At 37.8% G+C, this 22,878-nt stretch overlaps 1 protein-coding gene across 2 annotated transcripts in view; it reads left to right on the forward strand.

Annotated features, from left to right (window-relative positions):
* Positions 1-12,587: 12,587 nt before the first annotated feature.
* The window catches only part of LOC118761202, a 29,776-nt gene continuing 19,485 nt past the window's right edge, over positions 12,588-22,878 (forward strand). For both annotated transcript variants that reach the window (XM_036498937.1, XM_036498938.1), the window contains exon 1: positions 12,588-12,719. In XM_036498937.1, coding sequence (XP_036354830.1) covers positions 12,612-12,719 — 108 coding nt within the window. In that variant the 5' untranslated portion in view covers positions 12,588-12,611. The remainder of the gene's footprint in view (positions 12,720-22,878) is intronic.

Raw genomic sequence — 22,878 nt, forward strand, 5'->3', positions numbered from 1 at the left:
TTGCTGCACCTCTTATGTGACCATACCTTACACTGAGTACATCTTATGGAGTTTCCACCTACAATTTTTCTACAAATCGAGCAGGGCCACCTACCTGAGGGTGTGTGTGACATGTTCGCCTTCCTACTTACTAGAACTTTGGTCTTTGCTACATTAATTCTAAGGACCTTTGATTCTAAACTTTACTTCCACACCCAAAATTTCTTTTCTAGTTCTGGTAGTGATTCTGCTATGAGAGCCAGGTCATCAGCATAGAGGAGCTCCCGGGGGCAACCCGTCTTGAATTCCTCTGTTATTGCCTGGATGATTATGATGTTTAAAGAGGGCTGAGTGCTGAACCTTGGCGGACCCCAGGAATTCTTCCCTATACTCATTGCCAATCCTAACCTTTCAAACAGCCTCTCTGTATAGGGCCTGTACAGTCCTTTTTAACCATTCGTCAATCCCCAATTTCAACATTGCTCATGAGATAAGGGATCGGGGGACCCTGTCAAAGGCTTTCTCCAAGTCCACAAAAGCTAAGTAGAGGGCTTTATCTTTAACTAGGTATTTCTCCTGCAGTTGTCGAACAAGGAATATGGCATCAATGGTGCTTCTACCCAGTACAAAACTGCACTGCATCTCATCTTATCATACTCTCTCCCTAATGAGATGGGCTATGACACTCTCCGTGACTGTTAACACCTGATCCAGCAGTTTGATACCCCTGTAGTTATTTCTATCTAGAGCATCACCTTTACCCTTGTAGCAGTTGACTATGGTGCTGCTACGCCAGTCATTGGGTATGACTCTGTTATGAACTACCTGGTTTATAATGCAGGTGACTAGGCCATAGCCCACACCACCGGATTTTTTAGGCATCTCAGCAGTGATTCCTGATGGGCCAGGGGTTTTTCCTGGCTTCATACCCTTAATTGCTTTATCTACAAGGGAGCTGTCTATTTGCATAGCTGGTCCCTCTACTGGGTCAACATTTGGCAGCTTCTCCTCTTCCCATTCATTCTCCACGTTCAGCAGTCTTTCATAATGGCTTCTCCAAGACTCTTTCTTTTCCGAATCATTAAAAGTAAGTGCCCCATCATCCATGCGGACACATTTCTCTCCTGTAACATCACAATTTTCTCTCACACACTGTCTTGCAATCCGAAATGCCTCAGTTCTTTGGCCCTCACGTCACTGGACATTGGCAAACTTCTTTTCTACTTCACCCTTGGCTATGTATACCTGCTGCCCAGCCTCCCTTTTGGCTACCTGGTACAGTTCCCTGTTAATCCCACCCTTGCAGGCTTTCCAGGCCTGTTTCTTTGCTCTAATGGCTTTGTCTACCATACTATTCCACCACCATGTAACTCTAGGTCTGGAAGGGACTTTGCATCATCCTCAGTCTTGGTCTGTGGCACTCAGCAAGCTGTCCCGTAGGAATTTCCAGCTACCTTCTATGTCTGATGCCTCCCATCAAATTTCTTGATGAGGATGTCCCTAAATCTCTGACCATGTGAAGGGTTCTTTAGCTTCCAAATCCTTCTTTTTTGAATTGGTCTGCTTCTTGGTATCCTTCTGGCCTCAAACCTAAAGTCACTAATGACTAACCTATGCTGGGGGGTACATTCTTCACCCAGGAGGATCTTTGTGTCCCACTGTCTGGTGAAGATGAAATCAATCTGGCTAGCAGAGTTACCTGATTGATAGGTTATCAAGTGACCGTCTGGTTTCCTGAAATTAGTGTTGCAGATTAAAAGGTTACATGTATCACATAACTCCAGTAGTCTAGTTCCTTCATCGTTTCAGGAACCAATATCATGGCCCCCGTGTACACCAGTGAAGATACCAGATTATCACCCAACATGCCCATTAAAATCTCCAGCCACAAAGATGAGGTCATTGCCACTCGTCTTTAAGGTAGCCTGTAGAAGGGTATCATAAAAATGGTCCTTCTGATCATTTGGTAGGCCCGCTTGTGGAGCGTAGGCAGAGATAATTGTAGCTGTGTTATTCTGCAGGACTAGCCTAAGCTTAAGCACTCTATCACATACCCTGACAACCTCTTTGACTTTATCTACCCATTTCTCTGCAAGGAGTATGCCTACACCCCCCATTCCATCTGTGCTACCTTGCCAGAAGATTTTGTACTTGTGTACCTTGCCTGTGAGGACCATAGCTGAAGCTCCTCTCCATCTTACCTCATGTATGCAGCATACATTGACACATCACCTTTCAAGCATCTCTACAATCTCACTAGACCTACCTTTCAGTGTGCCTACATTGACTGTGCCAACTCTGAAAACTGGGAAAGGAATATGGGTGAGGCTTGGGGGGGAGAGATGTTATTCACTGCCTGAAAAGAAGAGGGAGGGTGTCATGTTCGTTTTTTAGGCATGCTTCATCTGTTCCTCACTTCCGACCTGACATCATTCAAACATTCAAGTGTGTTAGGATTAAGATCATAGCCCCTACTAGAGGTAGGATTAGGTGTTAGCGCCATTGTGAGTATAAGCATTATGGTCATCGTAAGGGTGGGGTGATTTCAGACACAGAGAGAGGAAGCAAGTTCATCTATATATACACACAAGCATGCATGCACACAGACACAGGCGAACAAACACACATGTACAGCCCATTAGCTGTCTCCTTCAATTGATATGTGCATGGAAAATTACTGGGTAGTTGCTAGAATATTTCTAGATGAAACGAAGGATAGTCAGTTAAGTAGGCGGGCAGCTAACCTAGTTGCGTTTTTTAGGGAGAGAGTGGGGGTGCAGGTAGTATACAGAGAACTGCCCAGTGAGGAGGAGCAGTGGAGAGAAGAGAATCAGGTAATGGTGGTGGGAGGAGAGAGATATCCAGTGTAGATGGTGAGAAGATAGAGATAAAGATCGGAGTAACGATCAAGATATCCAGTATTGGTGGTGGGGGCGGGACAGGGTGGGCGCACTGTGAACAAATGAGTTTAATTTGGGGAAAATGGTATGAGCATCTATCGTAAGTATCAGGGATGTTTAGTATAGTATACATTCATAGTGTTCATGGCGGATGAGAAATTAAACAAGGGAAACGAGGAATGTGAAATTAAACAGGCCAAGAGACAAGTAATTATCCTTATTTAATTAGTTAGCTTCTGAGAAAATTAGCTGTTAGTAAAAAGTACATTTAAATAATAAACAATACATTTAAAGAGTTAATGGTGAATGAGTGGTGCGTTATTCTAAGGCCCTGGTGATAAAGTCATTTGTGGTAGATGCATTCAAAAGGAGTTTATATTTTGTGATGAAGAATGACTGACTACAAGTTGTATCATCCCTGACTTGGTAACATGTAACCCAGTACAACCTGTTACGTGGTCAGATCATCAGTGACTAAACTGGCAACCCGACCAAGCTTGCTTAGTGAGGAAGGTAATTGCTGGACACCCTGCAGGATAAAAAATAAAACCTGTCAAAAGGGCAGAGGAACTCATGAGTAGTCAATGCCCATCCAACAATATGTGTATATGTATATACTGTTTTATCTTATTTTCATTTATATTTATATCTTAAATTTGATGCATTTAATTTCATATATTAGGGGGAAGATGAGGCTCCCTTACAATGGTGAAGGCATCCCACCTCGAAGAGGGAAACTCTGATATAAAACCAAGTCTTTGGTTGCCAAGGGTCTCCTTAACAGGGCTGTACTATCAGCAAACTCTGACTCATAGGGTAGACTAGGCTCTCCAATTGTTTATAGTGGCTTGTCTAGGAGATGGAAACCTCTGGAGAAAAAGCCTGAGGTGTGTTGTTCTTGGTATTGTGGCACATATGTGCACCATATTTTTGCAATCATCACTTCCAAAAAGTGTGGCTGGTTCTACATAAGCCTTCAAAACTCAAATCAAATCATATGTGTGGGTGTTCTGACAACTTACGTTTATTCATTCAATATGACACAGCTTCAACTTGCAAAAATCAAAAAGTCCTGGCGAGAGAGTGAAAGTGGCAGGAACAGGTAAAGAATATTACTAGAAGAGCTTGTGAGTAACTGTGCTGTCCATGTCCTCCGATGGTGACAAAGCAGGTTTATTTAGACACATCACTGCTTTCCCCAACAGAGGGAGGGGTGAGAAAAGGAGCCCCAAACATTGCTTACTCACCTTAAACTTGTTAGCCCACTGCAGCTATTTGGTTATTCAGTAACACAGTTGAAACATGAAGAAATCTAAGAATATTAACCTTGGTTCTTGGAATGTACACGCTCTCCAAGACAGTCACTCAGCACCAGAATGAAAAACAGCACTGGTTGCTCTTAAACTAAAGAAATACAACATTGACACATCTGCACTCAGTGAAACTTGTCTTACAGGATCATCACAGTTAGAAGAAAGTAAAGATGGATACATATTTTTCTGTTGAGAAAGAAATGAGGACAAGCCACATCACTCTGGTGTTGGTTTTGCCATCAAAACAAATAGATTCCTTTTTTTCTCTACCCAAAAGTATTTCTGATCGCATCAAGACACTAACATTGGAATTTGATCACAACACTTATGCTATGCTTGTCAATTGCTATTCCCCAACCATGGCCACCACCGAGCAGGAAAAGGATGAATTTTACAACCAGCACCCACTTCAAACGACACAAAGCAAGGTTGTGTTATGGCTCCTGTTTTGTTTGCATTCTTCTTTTCAGTGATGGACTATTCAATCATCAGCGTTTCAAAGCCAGAATACTGCTATGCACCAGTAACATTCATGATCTACTTTTTGCAAATGATGTTGCACTAGGAGTGATCATCTTAGAGGAAGCTCAGGAATGTTAGACCAGTTTTCTGCTGCATGTAAAGCCGTTGGTTTGACCAACAGCATAAAGACAGAAGTTATCCATCAACTTTGCCCTACTCCTTAACAAATATGAAGAGTCAAGCAGAGGCCACCAGTTCACAATTTTCCTGACACTCCTATACAGGTTGATGGAAAAAACCTAAATTATGTGAAGTTTAGCAAGTGTAAGCTTGGTGGAACTTAGAGCTTCCTTATGCAATCAGAATTGTGCTGGACTGGCCATGTCATCAGAATGAGTGACGAAAGAATACCTGGGAATGTTGGTCAACTATGGCTCAGATAGGACAAGCTGAAAAGTAACCCCTTAGAAATGAAGATAGCTCACAACACCATTGAGCAAACAGCCTTGGAACAAACAAAACGGAGATTGTTATGTCAAAATAGTATTAGAAACTTTGTTGCAACTTACATTAACGCCTCAGGGTGCAAGGCAAAAGAGAAAAGGTCTGCACTGACCTATAATCCTCATACTTGCAGCATCTGTAGCCTTCTTTGCAAATCATTGGTGGGACTTAAATGTCTCATTAGACATAAGCATTATAACTGACAGACAAAAAAGTACATTGTCAGAGCTAATCCATCAAAACCAACGGAAGAGTCCATCACATATATTACAAACCAATAGAATAAAATAAGTTTGCATTTTGAAGATTTTGAGTAAAATATCATCCGGGCCAATGGACATTAAAGAAACTACATGTTGATTGATTGAGATTTTCCAACAGTCTGTTGAAAAATTCAAGGTACAAGTAGGGATTTACCAAAGATCAGTCCTCAACCCCCTCTTGTTCATCATAGTCCTCCAGGCAATAACAGAATTTTAAGACAGCCTACCCCTGGGAGCTCCTCTATACTGATAGCCTTGTTCTTATAGCTGAATCACTATCAGAACTAGAAAAGAAATTTCAGGTGTAGAAGCAAAGTCTAAAATCAAAGGGTCTTAAGAGTTAACCTAGCAAAAACCAAAGTCTTAGTATGTAGAAAAGCAGACAAATCACAAATGCCTTCAAGTAGATGGCCCAGCTCAATCTGTAGGAAAGGTCTAGGTAGAAACTCTATAAAATGCACCCAGTGTAAGCTATGGACACATAAGAGGTGCAGCAATATCAGAGGAAGGTCAAAAGAAAATAGTTTTTGTGTGTGGAAGGTGCACAGGTATAATAAGGACTAAAAATGTACAGAAAATAGACTCCATCAAATGCCAGGCGAGTAAGCTAGAGATAGTTGATAGCTTCCATTATCTAGGTGACAAAGTCAGTACAAGTGGATGCTCTGAGAGCGTAGATGTGAGAAAAGAATAGGCTGGGTAAAGATCAGAGAGCTCCTACCTCTGTTGGCAACAAAGGGCCTCTCCCTCAGAGTGAAAGGCACACTGTATCATGCCTATGTGAGAACAGCTATGCTTATAAGCAGTGAAACATTGGCTCTGACTGTCAAGGAAATGTGTATGCTTGAAAGAAATGAAGTTAGCATGCATTGCTGGATGTGCAATATCAGTGTGCATGTACAACAGAGTGTAACCGTTTTCAGAGTAAAGTTGGGTGTAAGAAGCATCAGATGTGATATGGAAGACAGGCAACTGCACTGGGATGGTCATGTAATGTATATGAACAACGGACAGCTGTGTAAAGAAGTGCCAATCTCTAACTGTAGAGGGAACATGTGGAAGTGATAGACCCAAGAAGACATGGGATGAGGTGGTGTAGCATCATCTTCAAATGTTGAGCCTTTGGTGATATGCCATGCTTGAGAAGACCCTTCAATCCAAGTGAAATCATAGTCATGCCTGATGCCAATGTCACGTAACTGGCACCCATGCCAGTGGCACGTAAAAAGCACCTTTTGAATGTTGGGCCTCACAGAGACAGTGAGGCTGATGCTGGTGTCACATAGCTAGCACCCACACCTGAACATTGGGCCTCACAGAAGAAATGACAAATGACTGAGACCTTTGACAATATACCATGCATGAGTAGAAAACCCAATAAGCCAAGTAAAATCCTAGTCATGGCAGATACTGGTGTCACACAACTGGCACCCATATCAGTGGCATGCAAAAACACTCACTACATTCCTGGAGTGGTTGACATTAGGAAGGGCATCCAGTCATAGAAACTATGCCGAATCAAACTGGAATCTGGTGCAGCCCCTCAGCTTACCAGCCCTGGTCAGACCATCCAACTTATGCCAGCATGGACAACGGATGTTAAATGATGATGATGATGACATATATATATATATATATATATATATATATATAGACACACACACAAACATATATATACATTTACACACCCATATATATATAAACACATACATATATATACATATATAGAAAACTTGAAAATATTAAAATTTATATTTCCGAAAAAATATGGATACCATGAACAACTCTAGACTTTTCTCACAACATTATCAAGGTGATCCAAAATTAGTGAAATTCAAATCAAACATCTGAAATATTACCAGTACATAAATACCTACAAAAAGAACACTTAAAGCAAATTCAACCTGAGACATTGTTGTATGGTAACATAAGCGGATAATGAAAAAATTATAAAAATAAAAAATAAGCATATTTAAGAAAGGCTATTTTTGAATTCAACTGTTGGTGACATCAGTGGATAATGAAATAATAAATGATTATTCTTGAGATTGCTCCAATCTGGCCAGCCCCAAGGAAAAACTAAGCTAAGAACATTAGATTCCTTGGAAGAAAGCAGCGAATGTACATAAAAACAAGGATGGAAAAAACGGACAATGTTACACAAATATAAATACAATAAAAAATACAATAAAAATAGTAACAACAGGTGTCTTTCAACTAAGGATGAATTGAATTAAGCTGGCACATGTGGAAATAGAGCCTTATGGCAGAGAAACAAAAATTTCACAAACATAGGGAAGAATATGTTGCAAGGACCACAGTCAGACCCAGAAAGAAAGAGCGAGCAGTCTGACTGATTTGGTCACGTGGCAAGAGAAGAGAGAGGAGTAGAAGCAGAGGGACAGAAGAATTAAGGAGGGGCAAGAAAAAATGACATATATATGAAGGCCTTTTTCAGTTTCCATCAACCAAATCCACTAGAAAATGTGCCACGCAGAGAGACTAAACCCAGAACCATGTGGTTGAGAAGCAACCTTCTTACCACATCTATATATATATATATATATATATATATACATACAGCCACACCTATATATATATATACATACATTTTTTTGTTTTCATGAATTGCCTGTTTATATATTTTTGTGTATGTATATGTAAGTATAAGTACATATGTGTAGGTACCCTCTCTACCAGTCAGTGTTGGGGTTTATTTCTCACTCATGTCACCATTTTTTTTTTCGCTTCTCAGTAAACAATTCACTTTATTTAAAGAGCTGGTTTCTAACCTAGATCCAAGGCTCCTTCATTGGGATTTCAATGACATCTACAGTGTACATTATTTACATTCGATGGATATTTGTCCTTATCTTGTTTGTTGTTAACACAACGTTTCGGCTGATATACCCTCCAGCCTTCTTCAGGTGTCTTGGGGAAATTTCGAACCTGGGTTCGAATTCCTAAGGTATTTTTCGATGTTATTATTATTATTATTGTTCAGGTCACTGCTTGGAATTGAACTCAGTAGCTTGGAGTTAGTGCCATATGCCCATGGGCAATTATGGAGTGAATTTTAGGGCTTATAAATCTAATATTTTTCTATCCTTCCTTAATATTGGTTCCCATATGCTGCTCATATCTGCACTTGGTCTGCTTAGGAGGACAAATATCCATCAAATGTAAATAAGGTATATAATTCCTCATCTCTTAAATATAGAACTGTATCTACGGGGTATTTTTGCGTATATGTGTGCAATATTTGGAGTCAGTGCATGCGCAGATATTTTGATGTTTTGTCTTGCATATACATATAGATTTATATGTCAAAACATACATATATATACTTAATGGTAAACTTCTAGAAATTTTAGAGATTTATACAGATTTTTACAGTTCCAGTGATGGCTTGGGTCTGTAGTTTTCAAATCAGCTTCCTCCTTTCTGGTTGTGAGAAGCCTAATTTCTCAAGATTGGTGCTTAAGCAGTGTGTTCACATATCTCGCTGCCCCAATAATTACAAATATAAACCTGAATTCATAATCCAGGTAGAGTTACAGTAGACTTTTCAATAGTTCAGTGTAGGTATTTGCTTTTTACTGATCTTTAGCTTTATATTAACATTCACTGGGTAGCTGATGTCCACTACTGTGCATAGTTTCTCTTCTCTGTCCCAAATCACTATGTCTGGTCTATTATATTTAAATTTTATTAAGGTTTTCACTGGAACAGTCCACCAGTACCCCTTTTTATTATGGGTAGCTACCATACTATGGATTCTTATTTCTTTATCCTTTCAATGGATCTCATTATAAAGTGTTTTGGCTACATCATATCTCATCAGTAGATAATACCGTGATGACATATGTATATATGTATGTCATTATTCAGTTTTATTTCAAGATTTCTTGTCAACAGAGAAAGAGCCAGTTTCTAACCTAGATCAGGCACGTAACTACGGCGGGGCTATGGGGTGCTCAGCACCCCCAGTTAGAATCTCAGCCCCTCCACCCCAGTATGAGAATTTGTTTTATCCACTTTTGAAATAATACATTGTGGCCACCTTTTTTTTTTCTCATAAGCAATATCTGAAGTTGCTAAAGATGCAATAAATTGAATTTCTTTTGTTAGTGATATGAAAATGTGGGTAAACTGGTTAAAGTGTTTGTTGTAGCTGTAATTGTCATCGCAGAATTGGCTGCTGACCCAGTCATCAACTGTGGGTTGAATTAAGGAGTGGGTAATGCTGGATCAGTTGTTGTTGTTGTGGTGTTCGTGGTGGCGATGGCAGTGCTGATGATTGTCCTTGTTGCTGTTGAAAAGTATGTGAAGAATTGTTGCTGTAGTTAGAGATTTATGGTAATAAATGCATCACTACACACATATATATATGAACAGAGATGGACATTAAAAAGTCATTTTATTTCCACTAGTCAGAGAGGATTATTATTCACAAAAAAGGAAAGAAAAGTTTTGAAATTTCCCAAAATATACATCTTTGAACAAAGTTTATACTGAAATTATTTTGTGCTTAACTAAAAAAGCATAACTTTGAAGAAATTGAAAAAAAAAATTGCTTGAACTGAAATCTCTTTCGAGTTTAATTTAAAAATACATAAATTTTAAGAAATTGTTACTCTTAACTATGATATTCTATCTTAGAATTAATTATTGCAAATATCGGTGCCCAAAAATAATGAATCACTATTGAAAAAGAAAACTGAAGCAATCATTGCTGAATTTCCAATCTGATTCATCTAATAATGCTAAACAGAAGAGAATTGCAAACAAAGTTTCGCAGTTCAAGAGAGGTCTTGCAAAGTCTTTGATACCCTCATTGGATGATCTAGGACAGGTCGACTGCCAACCAGTGCAGCCAGTTCTAGCAAAGTTTGATCTAAAAATTTATGAAAATCAGAGACGTGACTTCTCGTCAAGTTGGTATACTGGTCGTTTATGGTTAGAGTATTCTCTTTCAAAGAAAGCCTTGTTTTGTTTTGCTTGTCAGCACTTTTATACTTCTGCTCAAGCTGATACTTGTTTTATTAAAAATGGATATTCTAATTGGCATCATGCAAAAGAAAAAAACAAAGGTTTAAATACGCACACAAACTCTGCATCCCATATCCAAGCTATGGTAACATGGAAGGAACGCCAACAGCATTTATCCACAATAACATCCATGTCTTCAATCTTGCAAAATGTTCAGTTAAGCAAAAACCGTTATTATATCAGTTCCATTGTTGATATTGTTCATTTTCTTTGTGCAAACGAATTGCCTTTTCGAGGAAGCGAAAATGAAGCTTTTCAGGATCTTTATTCAGAAAATGATACGTAGCCTTGTGGTCTTTTTATGAAATTATTCCAGTACACATTAGAGAAAGACTCAAAGCTAATGGAATGTTACAGCACGATTCAAAAAAATGCGACCTATACCTTAGCAGCAATGCAAAACAAAATCATTGAATTGTTGAGAAGACACACTGTATATAAAAATAATGTTAAAGATTTGGCTGTTATCTCTAGCATGTAGAAAGACCTTTTAGGCTTAACTATGTGCTTGTTGAAAATCATTTTTAAAATATTGGAATCGATACATTCGACTAAAAATTCTTCGAGGTGATGCCACAGCATGGCCTCAGTTTAATGATTGCAACAAGTAAAATGAAAATAAAAACGAAATATATCAGAAGTTTTGACCAGGTTAGGCGTCAAGAAATGTGAAAAAAAAAATGAAAAAATAGCCGAAAAATATAAGCATGGGGCCTTTGTCCACTTTCACACTTTAAGTAGGAGCTTTTGTCCGTACCCCTGTTCAGCACCCCCAGTTGCAATCGGCTGGCTACGTGGCTGACCTAGATCCAAAGCTCCTTCATTGGAACTTCAACATCAACGGGGTATTTTTGTATGTATGTGTGCAGATTTGTATGCTTTGTCTTATGTAAATATTCTCATGCATATAGTTGCATACCTAGACATTCATATATATATACTTAAATGATAAACTTCTGAAAAGTTTTACAGATTTTTACAGTTCCATTGATGGATTGGATCTGTAGTCTTTGAATCAGCTTTCTCCTTTCTGGTTTTGGGAAGACATTCCATCAGTACTCCTTTTTGTAGCTATGGCTTCCACCATATTGTGGGTTCTTATTTCTTTGTCCTCGGGGTAATCATTCTGACAGATCTTGTTATACAGTGCCCTAACTACAACATCATGTCCCATCAGTAGATAATACTGTAATGACATTTTCAGACAATTGCTTATGATATGGGTAATATCTTTGGTGTTAACTGCACAAAGTCTGCATCGGTTGTCACATTTCGCTGCTTTTCCTGCATCTCTGTCCCTTTTGTGCATCAGGTATTTGATATTTCCTGATCCTGAATTGCAAACACATACCCTTCAAAGTAGGAAGTAGTAATCTGGTTGTTGGTCCATGATAGATTGCTTTGTTGATCAATGTTACTATCATCTCAGAGCTTTCTGCTAACATACCCATGCATGGTCTTCTGCTGATATACGTGTGTGTGTGTGTGTATGTATGCATGTATGTGTGTGCATGTGGATGTGTGTGTGTGTGTGTGTGTATATTTATATATATATATATTATATATATATATATATGTATGTATTTATGTGTATGTGGCTAGAGCTCATTCTAACCTGCTGAATCTGTGTATGTAAAATCCAAGGTTAACATGCACTTCTGTGTTGTAAGTAAAAGTAAGTATTTCAGAGAATTATGGGTTTTTCTCCTGTTTCTTGAAAGTTTCACACACGCACCCAAACCACCCAACATAAAGAGTGAAAATATGGCATCTTGGACAATCTGTTTTCTAATAGATGTGTTATCTATTAGAATTTAGTTGGTGATGTTACAACACAGGAAATACTTTTATGAATTTCATAAAATGCATTAGATAGTTTAACAGATCCAGTTTAACTTAGTTTTAAATTAATTGAAATCAATAATGCCATTTTACATCTATGTATTTCCCATTTTCAATAATTTACATTTCTTCCATGCATATTGCAATATTTTGGATCTTTGGTAGTTCCAAGAAACAAAAAGAATGATTTACAACTTCATCTCTTATAAATTAATAAGGCACTAAAAGAGAATGACTCTCCCCAGACACAATAAAATAACAACAACAAAAACAACAACAACAAGTCATCTGTTATCATGACTATATTGTCTTTTTTTGACACAGGTCCTGTTGTCTCAGAAATTTTCACAACACAGAAATGCATGTTAAACTTGGGTTGGATTTTACATACACGGATTAAGCAGGTAAGAACAGAGCTTATAATATTCTCTTCTTCTATGGAAGGAAGAGTATACTGTAGTTGATTTCTTGAATGTTATCTTAGATTTGAGTACAAGTAGGTACCAACCATTCTATAAACCCAGTGACAACCTCAAGTATATCAATTTTAACAGTCATCACTCCAAAAGTATAAGGAAATCTATAGTCAATAATATTTCTACTCGCATCTCTAGATTATCTGTGATTGAAGAGATCTTTAGAAAAAAGAAAAAATTTTTTAATAATGCGTATATGAATGAAACTGGGATGAATATAAATATAAATGGAAGGCAGAACAGTAGTTAATGAGACAGGGAATAGTAGTAGTAACTAAAAAAAAAAAATTTTTTAAAACCAACCGCAAAGTGGGCAACTTAAGCAATAATAATAATAATGTCAAACCCGCTAAAGAAAATATAGTTAAACTCCCTAGCAAAAATTATAGCATAAGCAACAATTGACCAGGTATCAGAAATAGGAACGACCCCCTCAGAAATAAGAAAATACTGAATATGGGTAATGCAAACAAGAATAATAATATCAACCCCAGGGGTAAACACTGCAGTAGAAAGAATTGCTCTCACAAGATAATCTCTCTATATATAAACGGCAGTTTGTCTGTGCGTGTTTCTGTGTGTCTGTTTGCTTGTACCCTCACCCTGACCACGGCTTTCAACCGATTCTGATGAAACTTGACACACAAATAGCCCAATGTCATAATTCAAAACTAACGCAGCGAAAATTTTGAAAAGTTCCCCCAGTTCTGAAAAAAATCGATAAATTCGACATGGGGTCGAGAATCAGAAACACAAACCGCAAACTGTCTAGGGGACGCAACTCCACCTTTTTTAACTAAAAAAAAAATTTACCATCATTTTTTTCCCATTTTTTTGCTATTTTTTGGCTATAACTCTCTAAAAATGCTTTATAGTTATTTCCCTTACAAACCTGAGCAACGCCGGGCGATACTGCTAGTATATAATATAATGAAATTATTGCATACAGTGCTCAGGTGCACCACAACTTGTCAAAAAGTGCGTATAAAGTATATGCAGTAATGTACAAATGTCTGGAAAGCGAACAGTGTTTGAGTCAGATACATGCTTGCATGTGTATGGAGGGGAGAAAGTCAGGTGTAGTGTTGGCGAATCTCAAGAAGCATGGAAGTTTTGAAGGATGCAGTGCTCCGACAACTAACAACTGATGCCGGCAGTCTGTTCCATGTTTCAGCAACTCTTAGTGTGAAAAAATGGGAGCTGTGCTGTTTTCTGACTTTGTAAACGTCCACGGGTGTTAGACAGGTGGAGTTTGAAAAGGTGCTCAGAGTTATTGTTTGTAAGATGGTTAATAATTTTATAGGTGTCTGCCAAGTCAGCTGCCAGACGTCGGAGTTTCAATGTGTCCATGCCCAGGGAAGTAAGGCGTTCAGATTAGACCAACTACTAATAATAATAGAACTAATAAATCAAGGGCTACATTGTGGTATAATGCAATTCCAGGTAAATTTTTCGCTACTATAGATAAACATTTTCGTAAATTGGATATATACCATAAAATCTTTAATAGACACAATATCAGATAGGTCTTTTCTGCCATCAAAAACTTAGCACAAATTATATTAGAATACTAGAGACAGCAATAAAGTAGTTAGTAGAAATGATAGTAATAGTACTCTTAATGATAACAACCATGAACATATAGCCAGCCTGAAAGGATCTTGAACGCCACAATTACAAACAATCACAAGGAAACGAACACGCAAGAGAAAGCAGGTAATGGAAGGGAGTCAACTGTTACATTTCTTAGAGAAACTAGACCAGGTACAGTAAATCGCTAGACATAATAACATGGGGACCCAAGACAATAACCAGAATGTGAACAATAGTAGATCAATAGATACAGAAACAATAAGCGTATTTAACTCTGGTCCAATTAACATAGGTAGGATTAGAAAGAAAAAAAATCTTTCATTGTGGAAAAAAAATTGTTTGCCTTAACTACTGAATGTATAAGGAAAAATTTAGTAAACCAATGTAAGATTCCTTCAGAAAGATATTCACACTTCTATATTGGTACATGCCTGATAAACTTCAAGGCAAGACTGGCAAACCATTTAATTTCATTTAAGGATAGCAAGAAAATGCATAACACTAGCTTAAGTGCATTCATCTGGTCAGTTAAAAACAAGAAAACTAGCTTCAATATACAATGGGGAAAAATTGCCATAGATGTACCTTATATAACAGGAGGAAAAAGATGGAACTTACGAATAGAGGAAATACTCTATATTTTTACATCTAAACACCAATTGCCTAACAGTAGACAGGAACAAACCTTAAGATAATTGCACCTACATAGGAGAACTTTTAAATACTTTCATGCAAGGACTGTATGAGTTAGTATCTTCCACACAAATAGGAGGTGTTTGTGTTTATAGGATAAATATCTAGTTTGACTTTCAAGTAGCAATCAGTCTTCACATTAAATCAAAATATCATTGTAATAAATCATAGCGCATATAGGATACAGAAACTGCATATAGTCAAAAACTTGATTGCACAGAAACATTTTCAACTGCTCCCATAAAGAAGTTTTTCATAGCACATACATCTAATAGAATTTAATTTGATTTGATTCAATTTCATTTAGCACCTAGCTATTGTACAAAACATGAAAAATAACAAACTCATAATCCAACTAAGAATACACTTTCACCTACATAGGGATTAGGACTCATTTCAAACCTAAACCTGAGGTCGGGATGAGGTCAACCACATAGTAATTTTTATAGCCATATCAAGTTTCTAAATCTACCTATCACTTCCTTTTTTTCACTCAAAAGCCATAGCAACCTAGCACAATATGCTAACCACGCATAAATTCACTCATTCCACTTTGAACTACATCTTGGATCTTTTGTCTGGCTTTCACTTTTTGATTCTTTTAATTCTCTTCCAACTGATATCAAATTTGGTGTATTGATATAGTTTTGTATGCTAATTGTGGAAATGAAATTCATTTTTGCCATAAATTGATAAATGAAAAGTTAATAGCTTTTAAAGCTGGCAAATTTGAGATAATTTTAGCCAGTCATAAGCCACAGACACATTGGTGCCTGTTTCCATTGTAACAAGTCAAAGTTATTGTCTGCTTAATACTACTACAATCATTACATACCTATATACTGAACATTCACTTTTTATTTTCATAACAAAAAATGTATCAATTGTTTTTGTCAAACTTGGAATACTGATATCATTTTTCACTCTGAATCTGATTTTGTTACTGATTTGTTCCAGAAAAACTTTAGAAAAATGTTCACTAAAAATATGTTACTAATTGATTAACCACAGGTCATCCAATGGTCAGACTGACAGTAAATGCCAACTCTACACCGTAAGTTTAACCCTAGACATTCATTCTAACCCTAGTAGGAGAAGTATGTTTATCATTCAGCTGTCGAGTGTCTACCCCTAAATACCCAGAAATTGGCTCATACTTGTTTTCTACAAGTGATCACATGACCTGTCACATGATGGTCAAGTCCTAGCTTTACATGGGCTATCCAATTCCATCACATGACAGACCAGTCTAGGGCAAGAAATTATGTTGGTTTGCTGGAGCCCACCCACATGCTTAAAAAGAGGAATTTTTCCTACTTTTCTCCAGTGAGGTAGGAAGAACAGTTGAGTTCAGATCTCGGTAGAGAGAGGAGAGTTATTTTACAGTTAGCTTTGATGCTATACTTCTGTTCCTGTCTGCCAGCAAGAAGTCATGCTACATATTTCTGTTCCTGTTCTACCCTGCACACATCGCCAAATTCCAACTGCATGAGAAACAATATGTATATTTTCTTCAGACAGTATCATTCAAGATGTACCAACATTTTCTGTACTGATTCATTTAGCGGTTGAATAAAGTGTGGCAGTCAATTGCAACTTGTTTTCTTGTATTTCTTTCCGTTGTTATACCTGATTCATTGGAACCAAGAAAGTGTAGTTATACCAGGGCCAGAGCTATGTGCAACAAACTCACTAAAACTGGTGACCTTAGACCTATAACCAAGCTACAACCAGTTTTCATCTTATATAATGCTACTACTTCATTCTTTCACTGGGAAGCTAAATATTTTTTTATTAACAAAACCCTTCACATTCTTGAATTATTGTCTGGGTTCAAGTGTTTAGACCATTATATGCAGTTGCACAAGAACTTTTTCTAGTTGAAAACACTGCCACAGAAACTGTTTTCTATCTTCAAGGGTTCTGCATGCAAAACAATGTTGACATTCAAATATTATCTCCTCCTACTACTCCTGTGCCTGTATAGTGTCTTCTACTTGCTCAAAATAGCAGTCAACCTGCCAGTAGAATTCCTTCATGCTAAGTATTTACCGTCTTTTGTGCTACCTTTTTAACCTGTCTTAACATCAGCAGTATGGCATTTACCTTCAGCCCCCTCCTATTTATCATAGTCCTCCAGGCAATAACGAAGGAATTCAAGACAGGATGCCCCTGGGAGCTCCTCTATGCTGATGACCTTGCTCTAATTGCTGAGTCACTATCAGAACTAGAGAAGTTTCAGGTGTGGAAACAAGGATTAGAATCAAAGGGCCTTAGTGTCAACCTAGCTAAAACCAAAGTCCTAATAAGTAGGAAGGCAAGCAAACCACAAATCCCTTCGGGTAGATGGTCCTGCTTGATCTGTAGAAAAGGTATAGGTAGAAACTCTATAAGATGTACCCGGTGTAAACTATGGACACATAAGAGGTGCAGTAATATCAACTGGGAAGATAATTTTTGTATATGGTAGATGCTCAGGAGCAATAAACACTGAAAATGTGCAGAGAACAACTTCCGCCACATTCCAGGGAGAAAAACTAGAAGTAGTTGATAGCTTCCGTTACCTAGGTAACCAAATCAATAGCGGGGGAGGGTGCACTGAAAGTGTAGCTGCTAGAATAAGAATAGCCTGGGCAAAGTTCAGAGAGCTCTTACCTCTACTGGGGACAAAGGGCCTCTCGCTCAGAGTAAAAGGTAGACTATATGACGCATGTGTACGAACAGCCATGCTACATGGCAGTGAAATATGGGCTGTGACTTCTGAGGATGTGCGTAAGCTCGCAAGGAATGAAGCCAGTATGCTCCGATGAATGTGTAATGTCAGTGTGCATACTCGACAGAGTGTAAGTACCTTGAGAGAAAAGTTGAACCTAAGAAGCATCAGATGTGGTGTGCAAGAGAGACGACTGCACTGGTATGGTCATGTGGCAAGAATGGATGAGGATAGCTGTGTGAAAAAGTGCCACACCCTAGCGATTGAAGGAACCTGTGGAAGAGGTAGACCCAGGAAGACCTGGGATGAAGTGGTGAAGCATGACCTTCGAACATTAGGCCTCACCGAGGCAATGATTAGTGTCCAAGACCTTTGGAAATATGCTGTGCTTGAGAAGATCCAGCAAGCCAAGTGAGACCATAACCTTGTGGCCTATGCCAGGGGTGTAACCAGCCCACTTATGTGTGCCTTTCCTTCACTGGACACTAAACTCTGCTTGCGAAGACCTGTTGAGGCAAGTGAAATTGGAATCAAATTCGATGACTGGTATTCATGCTAGTGGAGCACTAAGAGCACCATCTGAGCGTGATCACCAGAGCAGCTAACTGGCTTCCGTGCCGGTGGCACGTAAAAGGCACCATCCAAGCGTGATCATTACCAACGTCACCTTACTGACACTTGTGCCAGTGGTACGTGAAAAAACATTTGAGATCCTGTACAGGTGGCATGTAAAAAACACCATTTGAGTGTGGCCGTTGCCAGTACCGCCTGACTGGCCACATGAAAAAACATTCGAGCAAGGTCGTTGCCAGTGCCGCTGGACTGGCTCCTGTGCAGGTAACACATAAAAAACACCATTTGAGCATGGCCATTGCCAGTACCACCTGACTGACCCTTGTGCCAGTGGCACATAAAAGCACCCACTACACTCTCGGAGTGGTTGGCATAAGGAAAGGCATCCAGCTGTAGAAACTCTGCCAGATCAGATTGGAGCCTGGTGTAGCCATCTGGTTCGCCAGTCCTCAGTCAAATCATCCAACCCATGCTAGCATGGAAAACGTACGTTAAACAATGATGATGATGATGATATCCATTCCCATTTTGCATTACAGTTTTTCATGTTTTCACATCATTATCCTTCAATCTGGCCGAGTTGGTTAAACTTGTTTCTGTGTAGGTGTTAGCTTTGGCATGGGAAGTCGTTTTCCCAATTCTCACAGCCAGAGAATTGGGGAATGCCAATATTTTCACCACACAGCAGTTTCTTATCTCACATTTTTTGTCCTGTTTAAGCTCCAATCGGATTAAATCTCTGACTCAGATTTGGCAGTTTGCTGCCTTTTTCTCCCACTATGGCATTCATCTTGAGGCAATGTTTCTCATCAGTACTTTAGCCATGCACCACATTCAACTCGACAATTGTCATTTTTCTGCTACTTCAACTTGGGGATTTCACACTTATGTGCACCAGATATCAACTTTGATGAATGCCTGTAACCAACATTACTTCACCACCATTTTGTGACTTCAGGATTTTGCCATCCTGATGCCTGCAAACATTTTCCTTTCAACCTGTTAACCTGGGGAGCTTCATGTCCATTTTACGACCACCGTTCACATCCTTTTTTGCAGCAAGTTACAGCAGCCAGCTACTCATCAGTTTTTTTGTCACAGCTTATATCTCTTACTATTGCCTTCCACCAACACATTGCTCGAAATAGCAGTCAATTCTCTACATCATTCAACAAGAAATTTTTTTACATTACAGCTTACAAACAACCAGTATATATCTTTTTATATCTTTTTCTGCTCACTGAAAAGACATTTTTCCATGCTTTTTCACCTTGTCTCAAGCCAGAAACTTTCATCTACAGGACCTTGTTATTGGTCATGTGGAATGTAGACAAGTTTTTATGGTTTAAGCGAGTACAGCAGTGATTCCCAACCTTTTTATAGTCGCGACCCACTATTTCACACCAGTTTATGACGACCCACTTAACTCACCTGAGTAAAAACATTAATGAAATTAACAAATTTATTTCAGCTTACATCTTCAGTGAGGCCTGTGAGAAGGATGAGCCTGTTTCTTGCTACGCTCAATGATAGAATTAACATCAGGTTCAATGTGTGATAGTTTCAGGCGTAAAGAATTTGAGAGCTGCAGTTTATTTCGATATTTGCTTTTAATCCCAACCATTGCTGAAAATCCAGCTTCACAAATATAAAATGACGTGAAAGGGAGAAGTACTTTTAATGCTTCAGTGGAAATGATTGGGTACGAGGTTTGAAGAGCCGCCCAGAACTGTACCAATTTTCGGGTGTTAAAAATCATTTTCAAGGAAGAGTCTTCAGATAAATCCTCATCGGCTTTTGTTGATATTCCAGTCGTCACGTCAGGCTGAAAGGGGTTCATAATCCATCTTTTCTGTTGCATAGTATTCATCTCTTTATGAAAATAAAATTCAAAACTCTCATTTAACTTATTCAAGTGTTCAGATATCTCAATGATTATACCATCATCAACTTTTGCTTTATTCTCCATTACAAAAGTTTCAAAACAGTCATAATTTCGGTTGTTAATACGATTTTTCCACAAGACAAGTTTTTTCATAAAACCTCGAATTTTCTCTTGAATTGCAAATATACTGATACCTTCTGTTCCTTGTAAATACAAATTCAGGTTGTTTAATTTCGAAAAAATATCTGCCAAATATGTAAGCCTCAAAACAAATTATTCGTCGCGCAAATATTTCGCAAAATCGCTTTTATCTTCTAAAAATATAGCTACTTCTTTGTGGAGTTCTGCAAGTCTTGTTAACACTTTTCCCCTAGAGAGCCATCGTAATTCTGTGTGCAAAAGAAGTGATTTATGATCGCTTCCCATCTCTTCGCAGAACTTCTCAAATAGGTGCGATTTCAAAGGCTTTGACTTAATAAAGTTCACTATTTTGACTGAAGTATTCAAAACATTTTCAAAATTATCAGATATATGTTTTGATATTAACGCTGCCCTGTGAAGGTTACAGTGAGTCCATGATGCATTGGGATTAAGCTCAAGTATTCTGGTCACCACACCATTTCTACTGCACATAGCCCGTGCGCCGTCTGTACATATTCTGACACATTTATGCCAATCAAGATTTTTTGCTCTAATATAAGTATTAACTGTATTAAAAATTTCATCGCTGGTACTTCGACTGACAGGTTCACAGAACAACATATCTTCATGAGGTACAAAGTTCCATATGTAACGTACAAAAACAAGTAGCTGGCACAAACCTTGTACGTCAGTAGATTCATCGAGTTGTAAAGAAAAAAAAGACTTCCACAAATCCATTCAATAACTTGATTTTCTACCCATTGAGACATTTCATCGATTCTACGCGTGACTGTGTTATTAGAAATAGGAATTGATTCAATTTCTTGTTCACTCTTATCACCAAAGAAAACTTTAACTGTATCTTTTATAGCTGGAAGAACTAAAGTCTCCCCAATTGTGTGTGGCTTACCAGTTTTTGCAATTCTTAAACTGATCAAGTAAGACACATACAGAGATTTTTCATTTACTTTGGTGTAATGTTGCATAACGCTCTGTCCTATCTTTAACTTGGTTAACATTCACTCAAAAAAATCGAGAGGCTTGTCTTTTAAGAGGTGCTTAGTCTCAAAATGACAATGCAATTTGTTTGGACGCATGCTTGTTTGGACATTTGCAAGTTGTTCATAACAAATGATGCATCGTGGTTGTGGATCTTCTTCAACTCCATTCCATGTAAATCCCATTTTTAAGTACTCATAATCATACTTTCTTAATACTTTTCTTCACTTTGACTGGCTTAGTTTTGATTGATTGGTCTTTTCTTTGTTTCGATTCACTGAAGACTTATCGTCATCAGCTTCAACTGACTTTTTTAACCATTTATTCATAATATGAAGGACTGAGTAAATACGTAAAAATTGAATTTAGAAGGACAGATAATTTTGACTTAGCGAGAGATTTGACAGAATTAAAATACAACGTTTGGGATCATGCGAACTTCTACAATTAATGATAAACGTCATTTCAATCGATGTGATGCTATTTAAACCGTTTATCTGATAGACTCTATTGATCTATCTACCGTCTAGCTGCTGTCTATTCCAATCATTTCATAGGATAACCTCCTGGTGATCACTCCTATACTTTTTAAATAATTTATTAACTTACTAGTGAAATCCATGTCTTATTTATTTAAATTTTTTGCTATTTATATATTAAATGTGAAACAAAACATTTTATAACTGTTTCAACGTCTCTATACCCTATGTATAAATACTAACACTAATACAAAACCTTGAAGTAGTAACTGTTATCGGCTCGATCAGTGTTATACTTCGCCTAGTTAAAGTTCTCTATAAATAGGTAAAAACAGACCTTTCCTTTTTACGATTACGTACAAATAAATAACTTGAGAAAATGACAACCTCTGATTTGTTAAGTTCATGAAAAAGCCTATTGCTTGATAAAACAACAAGTCTAGTATTGAAAACATAAGTCTTGAACTATCTCGATAGACAGCAGTTAATCAAAGCTAATGCGTAATTTTATAACTTTTTGCGACCCACTAAGATTCCGTTCGCGACCCATCTGTGGGTCGCGACTCATAGTTTGGGAACCACTGGAGTACAGTATTTTCTCTCATTTTGTTCAACATACACTACTTGGTCGAGTGTTACAAGCTACATATCTCACTATGTGTACGCTTCTTTTGTTATATTTCAATTCCTTCTTCTCTAGCGAAATTACAAAATTTTCTTGGTGTGATTAACTTCGATAGAAGTTTTATCCTACATTGTGCTATGGCATTGCTTTACATACAACTGATTCCATTAACTTGCAGCATTAAGGCTGTGAAATTTTTTGAATTTTTGCATTTTCAAGTTATTGGACTCACTTTTTTGAGACTTTCTATCCCTGCAAGTCTTATACTGGCCCACTTTGGCCAACCAAACAGTGCATACACACTATTTAAAAAAAATTTTTTTTTTTTTTTCATTTTGACTGCCTGAACTGTTTTCAATCATTTTTTAAGAACTTTTGATTATTCT

This window comes from Octopus sinensis, unplaced genomic scaffold (genome assembly GCF_006345805.1).
Source record: "Octopus sinensis unplaced genomic scaffold, ASM634580v1 Contig10558_ERROPOS1192469+, whole genome shotgun sequence".
NCBI lineage: Eukaryota > Metazoa > Mollusca > Cephalopoda > Octopoda > Octopodidae > Octopus > Octopus sinensis.